The 18,762-nt window shown below is 38.5% G+C and overlaps 1 protein-coding gene across 3 annotated transcripts in view; it reads right to left on the bottom strand.

Moving 5' to 3' along the window:
* SH3YL1 (SH3 and SYLF domain containing 1) overlaps nt 1-18,762 on the bottom strand; it is a 53,468-nt gene that overhangs the window by 10,388 nt on the left and 24,318 nt on the right. For 2 of the 3 annotated variants that reach the window (XM_065681549.1, XM_065681551.1), the window contains 3 exons: nt 17,550-17,712; nt 16,804-16,876; nt 16,115-16,171 (listed from right to left, as the gene is read on the bottom strand). In XM_065681549.1, the coding sequence (XP_065537621.1) occupies nt 16,115-16,171; nt 16,804-16,876; nt 17,550-17,712 (293 nt within the window). The remainder of the gene's footprint in view (nt 1-16,114; nt 16,172-16,803; nt 16,877-17,549; nt 17,713-18,762) is intronic. The other variant, XM_065681550.1, reaches the window with a different exon arrangement.

Consider the following 18,762-nt stretch of genomic DNA (forward strand, 5'->3'; position numbering starts at 1 on the left):
AGACTTAAGATGGAAGTGAAGTAAGGTAAGTCAGAGAAAGGATGAAAGGAAGTGCTATATGAGTGTCCTGGGTTCAGCAGTAGCAGGCATTTTTCTCCTTCTTAGTAGCTGGTGCAGTGCTGTGGTTTTGACTTTTGGCCTGGGAACAGCGCTGATAACACCGATGTTTTCAGCTGTTACTCAGTAATGTTTACTCTGACCAAGGACTTTCTGAGTCTCACGTTCTGCCAGGGAGGAGGGGAAGATGGGAGGAAGCAGAGACAGGACACCTGACCCAAACTACCCAGAGGTATTCCATACCACAGCACATCATGCCCAGTATATAAACTGGCAGCAGTTACCCATAAGGGCTAGGTCACTGCTTGGTCAGGCTGGGTATCAGTCGGGGGGTGGTGAGCAGCTGTATTCTCTTCCCTTGTTATTTCCCTTATCATTATTGGTGGTAGCAGCAGTGGTTTGTGTTATACCTTAGTTACTGGACCGTTCGTAGCTCAGCCCATGGGAGTTACACTCTTTCAATTCTCCTTCCCATCCCTTCGGGAGTGGAGGAATTAAGGGGGGGAGTGAGAGTGCGCCTGCATGGTTCTGGGTTGCTGGCTGGGCTTAAACCATGACAATGAGGAAGTGCTATAACAGAAAAATTGGGCAGCAAACTAGAAGATGTCATAGGTTTCTTCTCAAGACAAGATGAAACATCAGCCAGGGGAGTGGGGAAAAGTAAAGCAGCAGTATACTGTAGCATGCTACACAACGGGACTCTCTGAAGAAATTACCTTTTCAGGTCCTGCATAGCAACCAAATATTACCTGTGCTAATAAAGGAAGAAAGAAAGTCTCCATGCAGCTCCCATTCAGAAAGAAAAATAGTAGCCCAACTGTATCTTAAATACTAGAATTAATGAAAATAATTTCAGTTCCTAAATAATACCAGTATACAGATAAGTTCTTTTTCAACCTAATGTACTTTATTTTCCATATTTTTGGATCACACCTCTCAGCCTTTAACCTAAAAAGAAAGGGTTTTATCTCAGCTTTTAGAGCAGAACAGACAAATACCTACTTACAAATTTCATTTTAATTGTTTCTGGACAAATTACAAAGTGTTTGTTCAACCTTAAAAATGAAATCGCAAATGACCTATCCACATTAAATTACTAATTTCCATAATGGCTTTTATTTTGTTTGTTATATGTAGATTCACTTCAAAAAACCCTCAGCATACACAACACAACAACATCAGATCTCACTGAACAGATGTTTGGGAAGGCCTAAATATGCACAGTAGATTTGACATTTTATAGCTACAGGTACTAATCTGCTATAATCAGATATAAACATAAATCTTTCCGTACAGGTACTTGAAGCATGTCATATGCCACCACTGATTCAATTAATCTCCAGTAATGCTCATCTGATCAAAGGTCAGGAGACATGATACTCAGCAAATCATGCTCAGAACAAATAATTTCTTGCCTCAGCTGTTGCTCTGCCACTAAGTATAACTTGCTTTGGGTAAGTAAACAAAACCTCTTGTCTTTCTCTACTTCATGAAAAAAAAACCCAAAACCCTCAACAAAACCAACTCCTTAAGCTTCTCAAAGTATTTAAAGTTAACACTGAAATTCAAAACCAATTCCTTCTTCATAACTAAGAAAACAAGGATGGATTTTTTGGGGGAACTCGAGCTTCAGTGACACTGCAGTAAAGGAGTGCTCCTAAATGCCTGCAGAAATTCCTTTGTGCTATCAGTTACACAAACCTACTCTAAAAGGGAGGTCAGGCACTAGTTGCTTTGCTCTATTCCACAATCACAAGCAAAGAAATGTCCTATATCCAGAAGACCTGATGTCTGTTTTGTTACAGCAGGTGTAGCTTTAAGGCAATTTCAAAATGTTCAGCATACCTTGGATAATACCAAGGAAGGCCTCTATCATTCTAGGAACTACACTCTTTAATACCTCTTGATAATAAAGGTACACCCATCATGGAAAGGAGTGCAATACCAAATGTAAAGCCCTCTTCAACTTCCATGGGAACTGCCTCAGCAAACCCTATTTTCTGAATTAGCTGCAGAGCTAGATGTTATGTATTACTTCAACTAGGTAATTCCTTCAGATTGCCAGTGTTGCAAAGCCCTCCAGCTGATTTCTGGAATAACTTAATAACTATGTTCTACATTAACAAAGAAATGGCGGCTGAAAAAAATTATTCCATGCTGTTAAAGCCAGTAAAAAGCAAAGTTAGCCACAGCTGTTCCATACAAGGAATACCATCCTTAATTTTGCTCCAGAGCCTCAACAGATTCATCATTAGCTGCAAATCTGTTATGCACAGAACAGAGGTATTATACACACTTCTACAACAGACTCACAAAAACAAGAAAAAGGATCAAGTATTTTTTACCTCTTTCACATAAGCAAGAAATGGGCAATTTAGAAGCAGCTTCCAGGTCATCAACTTGTGTCACTAACTGTCAACAGTGTCAAGTCCAGCAAACAAAACCGGTGGCTTCATTGGTGGTTGAAACAGACCTTACTATATTTAACGTTTAAGTTACTGTGCAAATTAAGCTCATTCAGTATGAAACATATTTCACTGTTTTTGAGTTTCTGGCCTAGTAGGGAACATGCTGGCTCATCATCTGCTGATGGAATGCTTTCTATCTTTGTTTCAGCACAGTCAGCTTTTGCATTAAAGAAGTGCCTTTTCTGTTAAGCATCTGTGGATGTATTTGATATTTAGGGTATAAAATCCCCCCACCTCCTGCTTGCAAGAGTCAATTCCATAATAGTGCTTCTGCTGACTACGTTTTGGATTTTTCTGACTTTTCAAAAAGCATTTAAATTTTCATTCAAACTGAAATGGTCAAATAAACTACATCAGTGCCAAGGGCTTTATTATGTTCAAGACTACATTAATGCAAATAATGCCTGTGTTGAAATCATACTGCAAAAGCTAAAATGCAATGCTAAGTATAACCTTCATATTTTGAAAAGAAATAAGCACTGTTTTATTCAGGTCAAACTGACAATATAAGAATGATTTGTGGATCTTTTATTACATTGACAAGTTTCTCCATGTTTCCTCTACATATACTGAGTTAACATCTCAACTTGAATACACTGTCCCTGTATTTTGCTTCTCAAATCTCTGTACTACTAGATTCAAAATTCTGATAATTAGTTACGTGCACATGATTCTTGATGTAAGTCTTAGCTTTTACCTCAGTCTGGGAAAGAAAAAAGAAGCCAGACCAAAACAATCTCATAACTAAAAAACTCTCCAAATGCCAAAAGAAATCCCAAACCAAAAGGACGAAACTCAAATTAATTCTATGTAGTTTCTGCCAGTTTCTTAGGGTAATACTAATTTAAAATTATTTTCAGCCTTTCATGGAAAAAACTTCTCTGCACTGATTAGAAAAAACAGTTAAAAATAGCAAAGTTGTATGAGACAAAGAGGCATCTCATATAGAAATATAAAAAATAATAAAAATAATATCATTGTACAAGGCCTCATTTGAAGTGCTGTTGACAACCCCCTTTACCAATGTTCAAAACTGGACAAGGAGCAGGATGACCAGGAACAGAAAACCTGTTTTCAAGGGGAAATGAAAATGAGCTTCACAGACTAAAACTCAGATGAAAGAGGTTACTACTACCAGATAAAGAAATAAGACAGAAAAGTATTTTAGTGAAAGAGCATGAAACAAAAACGATTTAATCTTGCTAAGAATAAATTTAAATGAAAAGCATAAAGACATGTCAAGTAATTCAAAATTAAAGATTCAGAAACTGCTTTCTGTGAAAAAAAGAAAGGAAAGAAAAAAAAAAGCTGGAATCTCATCTCTCTTTTAATTTATGTGAACACCTGCAATACATAGAAAAATCTTGTTAATGTTAGTTGGGTTAAAGGGCTCAGGGGCTGTTGAAATCTATGCTAGAATTTATTCTTGCCACAATTACTTATTCTCATTGCTGCTACATTACTCTACTGCAAGTACAGCTATTACTCACTCTACCTATACCAGAGTCTTCATCAGCTTCTAAATTCAAAAAGTATTCAACAGATGTTTCCCTTCCTCTGCCAAATAGTGACACAAGCAATCGTCCTTCCACTTACAGTATCCCATGGCACAACCCTGTATCAGCTGATTACAGTGTAAGTTTGCAGGAGAAAGGCAGACACCCCTACTTCATCACAGAACAATTTCTGTAAACTGAGGCTAGAAACAGCACTTATCCATGCACTGATGCCTAAACTGATGAGTGCAAATGTTGCAACTTACAACATTTCAGCCTCATGAGGATGAAGCATCTTGGACTGCCACCATCACCTAACTTGTGTTCATACTATGCTTCCCAGGCGAGCACTGCCAGCCTTCGCTAAATACTCACTGCCTCAGTCTGGCCAAAAAGTACACAGCTATGATAAAGTTCATGAAATGAAACAGCAAACAGTTCTGAAGTTTTCAGGTAAAAATGGTATCAACAGTTGTCCTGGGTTCAGTGGTAGCAGTCATTTTTCTCCTTCTTAGTAGCTGGTGCAGTGCTGTGTTTCTGACTTTCAGCCTGGGAACAAAGCCAATAACACTGATGGTTTTAGTTGTTGCTAAGTAATGTTTACTCTGACCAAGGACTTTCCGAGTCTCATGATCTGCCAGCGAGGAGGGGAAGCCGGGAAGAAGCAGAGACAGGACACCTGACCCAAACTACCCAAAGGGGTATTCCATACCACAGCACGTCATGCCCACTATATAAATTGGGGGCAGTTACCCGGAAGGGCTAGATCATTGCTCGGGTCGGGCTGGGTATCGGTCAGGGGGTGGTGAGCAGTTATATTCTCTTCCCTTGCTATTTCCCTTATCTTTATTATTATTGGTGGTAGCAGCAGTGGTTTGTGTTGTACCTTAGTTACTGGACTGTTCATATCTCAACCCGTAGGAGTTACATTCTTTTGATTCTCCTTCCCATCCCTCCGGGAGAGCGGGGAGGAAGGGGGGAGAGTGAGCGAGAGGCTGCATGGTTCTGAGTTACCAGCTGGGCTTAAACCATGACAACAGTATTCTTCATACTTTCGTGAACATGATGCAATGCTACATATGCTCTAGGTCAAGTGAAATAGTGGATGTGTAGATGCTCCTTCAAAAGCAAAAGCTTATAGTAACTCCATTTGTGGGGGAAAAAAACCAAACCAAATCAAACCCCCAAAAAACAACCCAGACAAAACAACAAAACCCAAACCCAAAACAAACAAACAAAAAAGCCCCAAACAAAATGAACAACAACAACATAAAAAAAAAAAAAAAGAATCCAAACCAAAACCAAAAAACATCCTTTAGTTCAAATACGAGGAAGTTCTGACTTGCAGGTGGGATTCAGCCACTAACTCAAATTCATCTAATGTGCAACAAACATGAAGGCAGATTTTGCCCTAACTCTACCTCCGAACTTCCTCTGCTGCCCCATACCCAGCTGTACCACTAATCCCAAATTCTTCCTCATCCTTCTATTGTAGTTGACAAATAAGAGAACTGGGATGGCTCCTACGACTGGAGTGTTGGAATGGAAGGTTACAGGCTCTTTAGAAGAGACAGGCCCGGCAAGTGGGGAGGGGGAGATGCCCTTTATGTTAGGGATAGGCTGGAGAGTACGGAACTCTGTCTGGGACAGGTGAGCAGTTTACAGAGAGTTTGTGGGTCAGGGTTAAAGGGAAAACAGCCATGGGAGACATTACCGTGGGGATCTGTTACAGACCGCCTGATCAAGGAGAACCTGTGGATGAAGCACTCTACAGACAGATAGGAAAAGCCTCACGCTCGCAGGCCCTTGTTGTCATGGGGGACTTCAACCACCCTGACATCTGTTGGAATGATGGCACTGCACGGCACAAGCAATCCAGGAGGTTCCTCAATTGTGTGGAAGACAACTTCCTTCTGCAAGTAATAGAGGAGCTGACAAGGAGAGGTGCCACGCTTGACCTTGTGCTCACTAACAGGGAAGGGCTTGTTGAGAATGTGATGCTCCAGGGCAGCCTTGGATGCAGTGATCATGAGATGGTCGAATTTGAGATCCTCAGGACAATGAGAAGAGTGTGCAGCAAGCTCACTGGCCTGGGCTTCAAAAGAGCAGACTTTGGCCTCTTCAGAAGCCTGCTTAGTGAGGTTCCATGGGATATAGCCCTGGAGGGCAGGGGGGCCCAAGACTCTTGGTTAATATTCAAGGATCACCTGCTACAAGCTCAGGAGTGTTGCATCCCAACTAGAAGGAAGTGCAGCAGGAGGGCCAGGAGACCTCCTTGGGAGGATAAGGAACTGCTGAGGAAAATTGAAATAAAAAAGAGGCTTATAAAAGGTGGAAGCAAGGACAGGCGGCCTGGGAAGAATAGAGGGATGTTGTCTGGGAAGCTAGGGACCAGGTTAGGAAGGCTAAGGCCCAGTTAGAATTAAACCTGGCTAGGGATGTTAAGGATAACAGGAAGGGATTCTACAGGTATGTAGCAAACAAAAAACAGACTAGGGACAACACAGGCCCCCTCAGGAAGCTTTCGGGAGAACTGGCTACACAGGATTTGGAGAAGGCTGAGGTTCTGAATGACTTCTTTGCCTCAGTCTTCACTGGCAAAGGCTCTGACTGCACCACCCAAGTCTTAGAAGGTAGACGCAGGGACTGTGAGAATGAAGACCTTGGGCCCACTGTAGGAGAGGATCTGGTTCGAGACCATCTTCAAAATCTGAACGTGCACAAGTCCATGGAACTCGATGGAATCCATCCGTGGGTCCTGAAGGAGCTGGCGAATGAAGTTGCTAAGCCACTGGCCATCATATTTGAAAAATCATGGCAGTCAGGTGAAGCTCCCGACGACTGGAAAAAGGGAAATATAACCCCCATTTTCAAGAAGGGGAAAATGGAAGACCCGGGAAATTACAGACCAGTCAGTCTCACCTCTGTGCCTGGTAAAATCATGGAGCAGATTCTCCTGGAAGGCACGCTAAGGCACATGAAAAACAACAAGGTGCTTGGTGACAGCCAGCATGGCTTCACTAAGGGCAAATCCTGCCTGACCAATTTGGTGGCCTTCTGTGATGGGGCTACAGAACGGATGGACAAGAGTAAACCAGTTGATGTCACCTACCTGGCCTTCTGCAAAGCGTTCGACACTGTCCCACACAACATCCTTGTCTCCTAATTGGAGAGATATCAATTTGATGGATGGACCACTTGGTGGATAAAGAACTGGCTGGATGTACTATGTAGAAAACAAGATGTTCTCAAACATGCAGTTTTCAGATGTAGCAAAACTTCTTGTCCCTGCTATTGTGATGGATCTGTAAACATCACCTTATCATTATTGCAAAATTATCTCAGTTTCTTAGATCAGTGTTAGTTTTCATCTCAAGTCGACCAAGCACAGGGCATTTTGCACAGTCTCGATAGAAATCCTGTATACCCATCACTTCCTTGAGGTACCTGAAAATCCTGTTTGGCTTCTACTATTATTAATGAAGCAGAAGCTCTCATACTCCCAAAGACTTTTCCAGATAAATAGATAGGAAAGCAGTTTAAACTTGTCTTTGTCATACTACTTGAATAATAAAGAAAGAAAATACTATCTAATGCAGGACACAGCACTTTAACAACTTTTTAAGCATCTATTTCATAAATATGTCAAAACATTAAGCTGCCTGATTGACAAGGGCTTCAGACAAAAGACTTTAACTCATACCATTTTACATTTATATGTTCACATGAACATTTTCATATTTTAACTGCTGTGAACCACACTTAAAAAATAAGCATAGATTGCACTGAGATTTTCCTGTGATTTAGCTCCAGTTACCTAATTTTTATGCCAAAATGCCATGAAAAAATACTGTTCCCTGTGCCAATATATCTGGCTCATATTTAGCACAACAGTTCTCTGTGTCAGAAAGACACCAGTTTCATCCTAGCATGTCTGACCTCAATCTCTCTGTGCCTTGTTGTATTTTGAGTTAGTTGATTAAATACAGTAATTTATTTGTATCAGTATGACCAGTGAAGTCCTGCATGTTATATATTTTCCTCTCAGCTTGCCACAATATAAGCAACAAGCAGCTTGATTATCTGACTTATTACATTCAAGTTAGTAATAGTATGAACCTAGTAAAAGTGAATCAGGGACAAAAATAGCCTCAAAAATAATTTCCTGGGATTTCCTGGGTTCGGTTAGTATTAAGAAAGAGCTCATAATAGCAAGAAAATTAATACTGTGGGGGACCTCCAGATGGATGTTTTATTTTTCTAAATATAAACATGTCACAAGCCTTGCCATGAAAAACAAAAATAGACCCAAGCTTAGCTAAAACTCTTAAAAACAAACAAACAAACAAAAAAACCAAACAAAAACCCACCAAAAAAAAACCCAAAAACCCAAGGTTTTTTTTTTTTTTTTTTTTTTACTTTTCTGGGAGTTAACTTCTTCACGTTTACTAAATTCCTAGACAGTGTCATGAAGGATTATGACAGATACATCATATATCTTACTTTGTAAAAATTTTCTACAGCAAATATCTATTAGTCACACTGAGCTGTCTTAACTGATTTTACAGTTTATAATCTCCTAGACTTCCTCCTCAAAATATAGTATAGAAGGGACAGATTTCTGCACAGCTTGATGAGGGTTCTTGCTTACAATGTGAAATAGCTCAACTTGATCCTACAGCAAATCTCTGCCTTTCCTGGAAAAAGAAAAGTTCATGAACTGAATAATGAGGAGTGGCTTTTTATCAGTTCTAGATACACAGCATCTAAAGGAATATGCACCTATCTGATTTTATTATTTTATTCAGTTTTCAGTCAGTTACTGAAATAATTATCTTTTATTCACCATAAAAAATGTCTACCCCACCCCATGAAGACATGCAATGGGAGAACCAGTTAACTTCCTTATCTACAAGGAGTGAGTAACAGCTCAGAAATATCACAGGAAAATATGGAAAATTCAACTGAAAGGCTTCCTTTATCAACACTCCATCAGGTGGAGCAGATTTTTCTATTTATCTCCAAGTCATTATACATCCATTACTGAATAGACTTTTAAAGTGTACAGTCTAATGCCTATGAAAATGACTCAGGGCCAACATTTCTGAAATATCAGCCAGTGACAGAAATAAATCATATTTCCATGGATGACTACATTTCCAGTTCAAAAACAAAATGTGTTTTTCCCTTATTGTGAACCATGGAGCCTTCCTTCATCCTTAAAACCAACAGATTTTGGATTCTTTCTCCCTTCCAGGTCTATGCAGATAGCATGGTACAAAAAACATTTTTTAATCTCACTTAAGTAGAAGTTAAAAGTTTTGATTAATTTTTTCAAGTTGGCAAATCAATCTCCAGAATGATGACACTATTTTAAATCATCTTGATTCAGAATATACAGAAAGAAGCAAGACCTACAATATTGTCAATATTCTAGAAAGGCAGGCTTTAAGTATATGTTATCTTACAACAAAGGAAAAGCAAAACTTCAGGTATTACACCAGAGAAAAAGTTAGCCTGAGACCACAGGGATACCCAATTTTTACTGGCTTCCAAACTGATGAGATACTTTACTGTTGTAGTGTTTAATTACCATAAAAATACGTAATTCAAAAGTCACGCATCAAGCGGAGATTTGGGAACACTTATATTTCTCTTATAGTTTAGTTATCAGAATTTTTTTGTCAGTGGGTATTTCTAAATATGGAACTGCACAGCTGGTATAAATAGCCGCATGTTAGATTCCCAGTTAAGTTTGCGTTGTTCTAAAATAGTACTAGTTTTGTTAAAACTAATTTGAGCTGCATGTTAGAAAAACAAAGTGACTGCTTCAACATACATTATGTGCTTGAAACTTTAAAACAGGCTTGCTCTGTTTAGAGTGATGCTCTCTTTCAGCAGCTCGAACTAAAAATGACATCTTTTCACTACACTGTTTTTAAATAAGCTCAGCAGTACACATGATTAGAGGTACTAATTAATTAAGAGATAGCTGGAATGCTGTCCACCTTCCAGGTTATATTTCATCTTTTCCCTGAATTTGATCAGTATTATTCTACAGGATAACAGCTCTAAGAATAACAAGATCATAAGTCAGGTGGAAACTGAACTGCAGAACAAGCATGCATGTAAAATAAGAAATGGGAGATGAAGTCACAAGTAAAAATTATGCTACTGCCCTCAGAGAGCTGCAAAACAGAACAATAACCATGAAAAGCATGGGTTTGAACAAATTGAGTTTACCGCAGCTTCATGGTACCGCCTAATCAAAATAGGTTTCTTCGCTATGGGAGTGGAGAGACACTGTAACAGGTTGCCCAGAGAAGCTGTGGCTGCCCCATCGCTGGCATGTTCAAGGTCAGGTTGGATGGGGTTTTGAGCAACCTGGTCTAGTGGAAGGTGACCCTGCCCATGGCAAGGAGGTTGGAACTAGATGATCTTGAGGTCCCTTCCAACACAAACCCTTCTATGGAACTGTGACACTGTCTCAACCGTTTTAACATAGAGTAGCAATATGTAAGAAAGCTAAAATAAAAAAAAATATTAATAAATAATAAAAAAAGATAAGGACTGGAGTTTTGTCCATGTTCATTATGGCTTTTAGGAGTCCAAATCTTACTGAGCTTACAACTCAGAATTTGCTATTTGTAGCACTATTTAAAACTGGAGAGGAAAGAGAAAATTGCTTATGACAAAGAGCTCATCAGTCTGTTTAGCAACCAAAAGAAAGATCAAGGAAGATCAACAGGTGACTTGATTACAGCATTAGTGTCTCAAAGGGAACAAGAGCAGAACAAAAAAAAAACCAAAAAACCCTGGGTAGGAAAGGACTCTGTAATATAGTGAAGAAAGCCACAACAAACATCACTGTCTAAAAGATGCAGACAAATTGATATGGGAAGGCATGAATTTTCAATAATGAGGTTGGCAAATCACTCAAACTATCACTGAAGGAAGGAGGGAAACCAGTAACATTTCTCATTTGCTTCTGTGTCTTCATCAGTAGGCCTGATACAGCACTTCTTTTAGCATGTAAGAATACAGGTATATGCCTAATGGGGCAGTAACAATCTGTTAATATTTTCATGTTTTTTTCAAAATAGAACACTTCTGCTAAAAAATTATTTTTTTTTTTTGTTAAAGTTTTACTGTAATCAAACTTGGGTGTGATGACTTTATACACAACAATAATCTTAAGAGTTCAATGTTAGCAGATAAATAATTTATTCGGTTCAAAAATCAAAATCAGAGGGCACACATTCTCCCCAAGATAAAATGAAATTTAAAACTATTTAGTTCAATTAACTGTGGATTGGAAGAAAGCCTTCTGAGAGAAATCTAAAGAAAACCTTGAACACAGGCTTTAGGGCACAAGTTCTTACGAGTTTCTTAAGTAAATCATATAACTGCTTAAAAGATGCAAACAGCATCATCAATTTTGCCAAATTAGGACAAAATTATTACTTATACTGTCACAAAAAGAACTGCTTTTGTGTTTACGATGAGCATTTGGACTTACAGTATTGTAGCCATAGGCCTTGCAATAAACATTTTTGAAAGGAAACACATTATTGAGCAAAGGCAGAATGAAGCACTAAGCAAGCACGCATTTGTGAGGCCAGAGAACTCAAGCCCATGATGATTTTCGATAACTGCGAATGAGCAGTGAAAGAACAGTGTTTGGATGGAAAACCTTTTTTTGCATTTTCATCCTCCTTCCTGCCTCATGTCTGTTTCCTGATTGTTTCTGCATCTTGGCAATTTGAAGGGATTTTTTTCCAAATATGTGAACCAGTCCTTCCCTGATTAGCTGAGCTAAAGAAAAAGTGAAAAAATACCTGACTTCCGAGTCTGAGCAATTTGTTTGCTCATGATTTGCTTCTCACCAACTTTCACTTTAACCCAGTTTCTACTTTTACTAGAAGATTGCTACCCATGCTACTACAAGTTCGCTGGGAAATCACATCACTAATGTTTTCAGAATCCTACAGTATTCAGCAAACTGTTAGAAGGATAGAAGATTAAGTCAAGTAACCATTTATCTACATTTTTGGTTACTTGCTGCTCCATGGCAGTACCCCAAGCAGAAATAATTAGAAATCATAACACTAATGAAAAACTACCATGTATGAATAGATATTCCAGTGTGACAAGCTATCAAACTAATGTATCTAAAATAAAATGTTCTAATACAATAAACTTCTCCTGAGTCTACAATGCCCAATTAGTCCACTGAAGAACGACTGGTCATTTATATTACGGACATAGTACAGAAACCTTCCATCCAGATAAAAGTAAAGCTAGATCATGGTAATAAAGCTTGTAATGCCTTGTCGACCCTTTTGTTAGATTGTACAGCATAGAGGGGGCAAGTAATAAAATGAAGCTGCAAATCCCTAATTTTAGTAATGGAGGAGGTATGAACTACCATATTCATAAGCAAATCTAATTTCTTTATCTGAACAGCCACCAGAAAAATCTCTGCTACTGTAGAAACTTCATAGTTCACTGAATCTCAATAACTGTATCAGCTATTGGGTTTTGGTTGGTTGGTTTGTTTCTTTTTCCTCAGAATTGTAAAAGCCTTCTGCAAATTGTTAATTAAAAAAAAAAAAAAATAAATTGTGGTATTTCCAAGTTTCTGGAAACATTTTAAAGCATTATTGAACCTAATTTTACAACTAAATGCATTACCTTAAGTACTATTCAGTTACATGAAAACAATCTACTTGCATCTGAGTTCAGGTATCACACTGTCAGTTAAGAAAAACATGTTTTTCATTTAACATTCTTCTTGCATTTGAAATAGGTTATATTACATTACCTATCTAGATAATACAGCCCACATAAAATAATTAAAAATGTTTCATCCAGAAGTCTAGCTCTTCTTCCATCTAATGAGAAAAATGAATGTTTTAACCTTTCTACTACTTTTGTAACTGTTGCAAAACCAAAGCTTCATAACACTATGCCATCCTCCTCCCTTCACATCCAAAAGCAAGTCCTTACTACTGGCACTTCAGACCAGCTTGTTGCTCAGCATCAAAACCTACCGTGCATCAGCCATTACACATAAAATGTAGCTTCCTAAAGGTTAGTTTCATACACTCTTCTATTAGTTAACTAATATATATATATATATATTTTTTTTTTTTAACTAGGAAGATGCAAAAAAAATGCTGAAGACTTTTTTCTTTTTTTTTTTTTCAGATCACTGCAGAACATCAGTTGCAGCAAGTAATCCTTCAATCAAAATTGGCTAGTATGAACTATAGCTGCTAGGCAGCTCTATTGAAATCATCTGGACTATAAGCATGCAGAAAGAGATTACTGACAGGTGGTATGGCCCTAAGCCTCCTTCTATTCCACCATCCAGCACTAATACACTCTTATGTTACTGCTGTAAAAGGGGCTTCAACTCTATTCCAGCCTCCCATCATCATGCATGTAGGCTATGGTATTGAAAAATTCAGGGTAAATGACTTTAACCTTGTTTTTTCCCTGTGATAAGAACAATTCTCTAGCCTTTAGAAACATACAGTACTTCTGAGTATTCAGTTGGCATTTGAACTGTTTCCTATGGAAATACAGTCTGCAACAGCAAGCAAAATATACCATGCCAAGCTTGTAAAGTAAACAGATTTACCGTGAGACATCATTTCTTGCAGGGAGTAACATTCACACAGATCCTACTGCCCCTTCCACTCCTCAAAAATAAGCTTGTGTATTTCTAGAAACTGTTAGGAATCCTCAGTAGTAGAATCATAGAATAGTTAGGGTTGGAAAGGACCTCAAGATCATCTAGTTCCAACCCCCCTGCCACGGACAGGGACACCTCACACTAAACCATCCCACACAAGGCTTCATCCAACCTGGCCTTGAACACTGCCAGGGATGGAGCACTCACAACCTCCCTGGGCAACCCATTCCAGTGTCTTACCACCCTAACAGGAAAGAATTTCCTCCTTATATCCAATTTAAACTTCCCCTGTTTAAGTTTGAACCCGTTACCCCTTGTCCTGTCACTACAGTCCCTGACGAAGAGTCCCTCCCCAGCATCCCTACAGGACCCCTTCAGGTACTGGAAGGCTGCTATTAGGTCCCCACGCAGCCTTCTCTTCTCCAGGCTGAACAGCCCCAACTTCCTCAGCCTGTCTTCATACTGGAGGTGCTCCAGTCCCCTAATCATCCTCGTGGCCCTCCTCTGGACTTGTTCCAGCAATTCCATATCCTTTTTATGTTGAGGACACCAGAACTGCACACAATACTCCAGGTGAGGTCTCACAAGAGCAGAGTAGAGGGGCAGGATCACCTCCTTCAACCTGTTGGTCACGCTCCTTTTGATGCAGCCCAGGATATGGTTGGCTTTCTGGGCTGCAAGCGCACATTGCCGGCTCATGTTCATTTTCTCATCGACCAGCACCCCCAAGTCCTTTTCTGCAGGGCCGCTCTGAATCTCTTCTCTGCCCAGTCTGTAGCTGTGCCTGGGATTGCTCCGACCCAGGTGTAGGACCTTGCACTTGTCATGGTTGAACTTCATAAGGTTAATGGACTGATCAAGTCTACGTGTTTATTTCAAAGAATCCTGAAAGCCATCAGAGATAGTTCTTGAAGATTTCTACCTTGTCTCTTGCACCTGAGAAAGCACACTCCCTTTAATAGAGCAAATGTGTGTGCAAGATTCTCCTACTGCTTTAGTAACCTCTTCTCAATTGGTCTGAGAAAAGTGAGAAAGTTTAGTTTTAGTGGCCAGGAGACTAATTTTTCTTTGGTTTTGGATGACAGCTGCTGAGTACAGATCACTAGAATCATCATTCTTTTCCTGGTAAAAGTCATAGAGCATAACAGCAAATTTTGATTCTCAGAAAGTCTCTAATCTGGAGAAGTCACATCAACAGCTGAGCTTAAGATCCTGCTATGTTGGTCCCCTCAAGAGATGCACACATCAACAGCATGTATACAGAGAAGGTACGAAGGAGAATGCAAAGACAATGACACATATAATTTATCTTACTTTTTAGTGAAAAATCTCTAATTACATTAACCAAGAAATGAAAAATACAATGATGATTTGACTTTCAGACTACTATTTAAATACTGTGTTAAATCAAAGTACTCTACCTAAAATAGACTTTTCACTGCGATCTATTATCAAGCTTGATTTTAACTCCATTTTCAAAAGTTTGATTTTACTTTCAAGTGGTGCATGCAATATGTGCAACTGGATGTACACATTCACATATATATAAACATATACGCATGTAATATATAATGCCTTGGTCTCGGTTTTGATCATAGCAGAGGCCATTAAAACATTTGTTTATCAAATGGACATTATATTTCATGGTAGAAATAATTTATTTCACTGACTTTAAACAGCTAACAGTCTTTCACCTGTGAAAGATGAGATCCTGGTGGGAGAGAACACTACAGCAGCCAGGTGAACATAAGCACTTTTTATTATAATTCTTTTTTCAAACAGATCACAAATTTCCAGATGATAGGCTCCACACAGTTCAAGAGTACTGTGCAAGTACTACACAGTAAAATTCCTCCATTAGAGCCAAAACTGCCTTAAATTTAAGAGAATCACAACAGAATTAAAAAAAAAAAATAAAAAGCTCTGAACTCAGCACATGAACCTGAAGGAGTATAACTGCAAGAAAATCTGTGTTTATGCCAGCATAATCAGATATGACCTGCGGAAACATTTTTTAATTAAAACAGCAGTTACAGTACCTTGCATAAGGAGTTGGGCACAAGCTTGTTATATCAGTTTTCTTTTTCATTTCAATTAGGCAATAATGTAAAAGTTTTACTGCTTTCAGTTCATCTTTCAAGCTGACTGAATAAAGCAAAAGAACTTACACTGTTCAGAAAAAGAACATTGATATTGGAATATATTCCAGGGAATAAGGTCCACATTTGTGAAATATTTTCAGAAAAGCATACAAGATCTGAATCTCATTTTAACATATGGACAATGAAGAAAAACATGTATGGCCAGATACTATTAGATGTCTTTCAAAGTACTTTTAGGATTTCTCAGATTGCACACTGCATTAGTAAAATATGTGTAATCTTAGTACTTACCCACAGAGGCATAATCATTTGGAAGCTCAGGATAAAGTTTGTTTGCAGTCTTTTTAGCTGAAAAAGTAACAAGTTATATAATGATATATTACAGTATGTTATATTTCATATACTGCTTTTGTAATACATGTTCAATAGTTATAAAATGATTGCAGTTACCTAAGGAGCAGTACCAAAGAAAGAAATAAGCACTTTGCCCTCTATCCTTGTCTGGAGAAATAAACCAAGTTAACAATAGGAGCTGCACATTAAAGGTTCACTTTCAATGATAGCACTTAGGTAGTCAAACTGTTACAGAGCCCAAACTCTGCCTCCTCTGCTCTGCTGTGAGACATCTACCTATTAAAAGATAATGACAACCTAAAAGAGAAACTAAGTTTTCTAGAAACCAGAATTTCTAGGAGTAGGACTAGCAGTTTCTGGTAGGACTGTTGTTTCTACTGAGAAGCTTCATTGTACCATGGGGCTTCTAAGCATGCAATAAACATGAATGGCTCCCTTTGAACACTTCCCTGCTTAAGTAACTACAAACACTAAGTATAGCAAATCAAATAAAATATTTACCTTTAGTGCTCATGGAGCTATCACAACATGCTTTCAATGTACTATAATAATTGCACAATATTCATTAGTTTCAGCGTCTAATTTTATTTAGAAAATAAATTAATGATTATCAAAATGTTTTTAACCTGGTGGTGTTGGTCTAACAGTGGGTTTAGGTGGTTCAGGTCTCAATGATGGTCTAGCAGGTGGGTCATTTACCTAAAATGTAAAAATTTTAATAAAAAAATTGTATCACACCTGGAAATAGACTGCAATTTCAGAGCCTAGAGGTAGGACAAGTCACACTGGAAAAAAAACTCATAAAAATCACTCTTTCTCCACTGAAACTGTGTGAACTCCAGAAGCACACTGAAGAACTAGTGACATACATAACTGTAATGGTTTAACCATGGTTTAACAAAGACGGAAGTAAATTACTGTCTATCTGTAACATCAACATCTACAAGAAAACATCTACAGTCTTAGTATGACCTTGTAAATGTGATGGTTTAAATGGAAGAAAAGAAAAGCAGTCCACATCAAATCTGGTATTAACTTCATTATTATTAAACCCACATGTTATTTGCAGATTAACTTGATTAGGAATAGTTGAACAAACTTTTGTAATCATCACCTCAGATTTGATTACACACTATTGTAAAAAAAAAAGGATATACTTTATTATCCTGGAGGATGCAAAGCAAAACCAACAACATTCTTGTCCACAAGAGCCTACCAGGGCTATACTTGAATGAATGTATTACTCATATGAAGTATCGGCAATGTGTTTAAGCATCCGATAGTGAAGAATGGCACATGAACATCAATATTACTACTGACTAGGAGCAGCTCAGGAGCAGAGAAAGTCTATGTGAAAGAGAGGTGCACAAACCCTTCTTTGTTCCCTTACAGCTTTTCCCGGATTATTTTTTTGCTCTTCATTTTCATATACTTCAGTGAAGGATGCTAGGGTTTCATAAAGATCTTCTGCTTGTGCAGGAAAAGGCACATCACCGAGCAAGATGGCACTAGCACGAATATCCTGGCCATAAAACCTGATACAGAAGAAAATATGCCAGGTATTTGATCATCATTACATTGTCTAGATAAATTAATCTTATGCAAATGTTGCCCCCCTCCTTGTCCCTGCATTTCTTCTACTGATCATATATTGATAAGTGACAGAACAAATTTAATGATGTAAATCTGCAGTAAGTAATTGCAGCAAACCTCAATGTCTACCTACCATCTTACTTCTATCTATTCTTTGTGAGTAATATTTTGTTCCTGGTCTCACAGTATAAATTAACTAGACCTTTTGAAATCCAATCACACAGCAAACTTAATAGAATCATAGAATCATTAGGGTTGGAAAGGACCTCAAGGTCATCAAGTTCCAACCCCCCTGCCATGGGCAGGGACACCTCACACTAAACCATGCCACTCAAGGCTCTGTTCAACCCGGCATTGATCACCGCCAGGGATGGAGCATTCACAACTTCCTTGGGCAACCCATTCCAGTGCCTCACCAATAAACACCACACCACTTTTCCAAAACACTGTAATAGATTCTTTAATGAAAAGAATTCCTGAATGGAATTTTATGAAGACAGCTAGAAGTTACTGACATGCTGTGATTAAAATCAGTGTTAAGTCTTTGCTGATACTACCAGAATCAAAGTTTTCAGAAACACAGAACATAGAAGTGCAAGACAGCCAGAGGTTCTGTGGATTTTAAACTTAATAGGATGCAAAAAAAGAAGCACCATTTCATAAACTGGGCATTTTTCTAAATTCACCTATGCTCTAAGCCAGATATTTTGTTTCTTTCAAGTTGCCTAAAAGAATATTATTATACAGTAAATACCTCAATACCTATCTTCTACAATATGGTGCTGGGTTTAGATGGCAAGGTTTTGGTAAGGGGCAGGGCTGCAACGGTGGCTACTCTGAGAAGCTGCTAGAAGCATCTAATACATATATAATCTCTGAACATCCAGCATCATCTCAACACCCCTTGCAAGATGTCCAAATTGAAGAAACCCTTGTCCCTCAAGATACTCTAAACTCAGCACGGTATGTTGTCACAACAAAGATTTTTCCAG

Source organism: Lathamus discolor, chromosome 5 (genome assembly GCF_037157495.1).
Source record: "Lathamus discolor isolate bLatDis1 chromosome 5, bLatDis1.hap1, whole genome shotgun sequence".
Taxonomy (NCBI): Eukaryota; Metazoa; Chordata; class Aves; order Psittaciformes; family Psittacidae; genus Lathamus; species Lathamus discolor.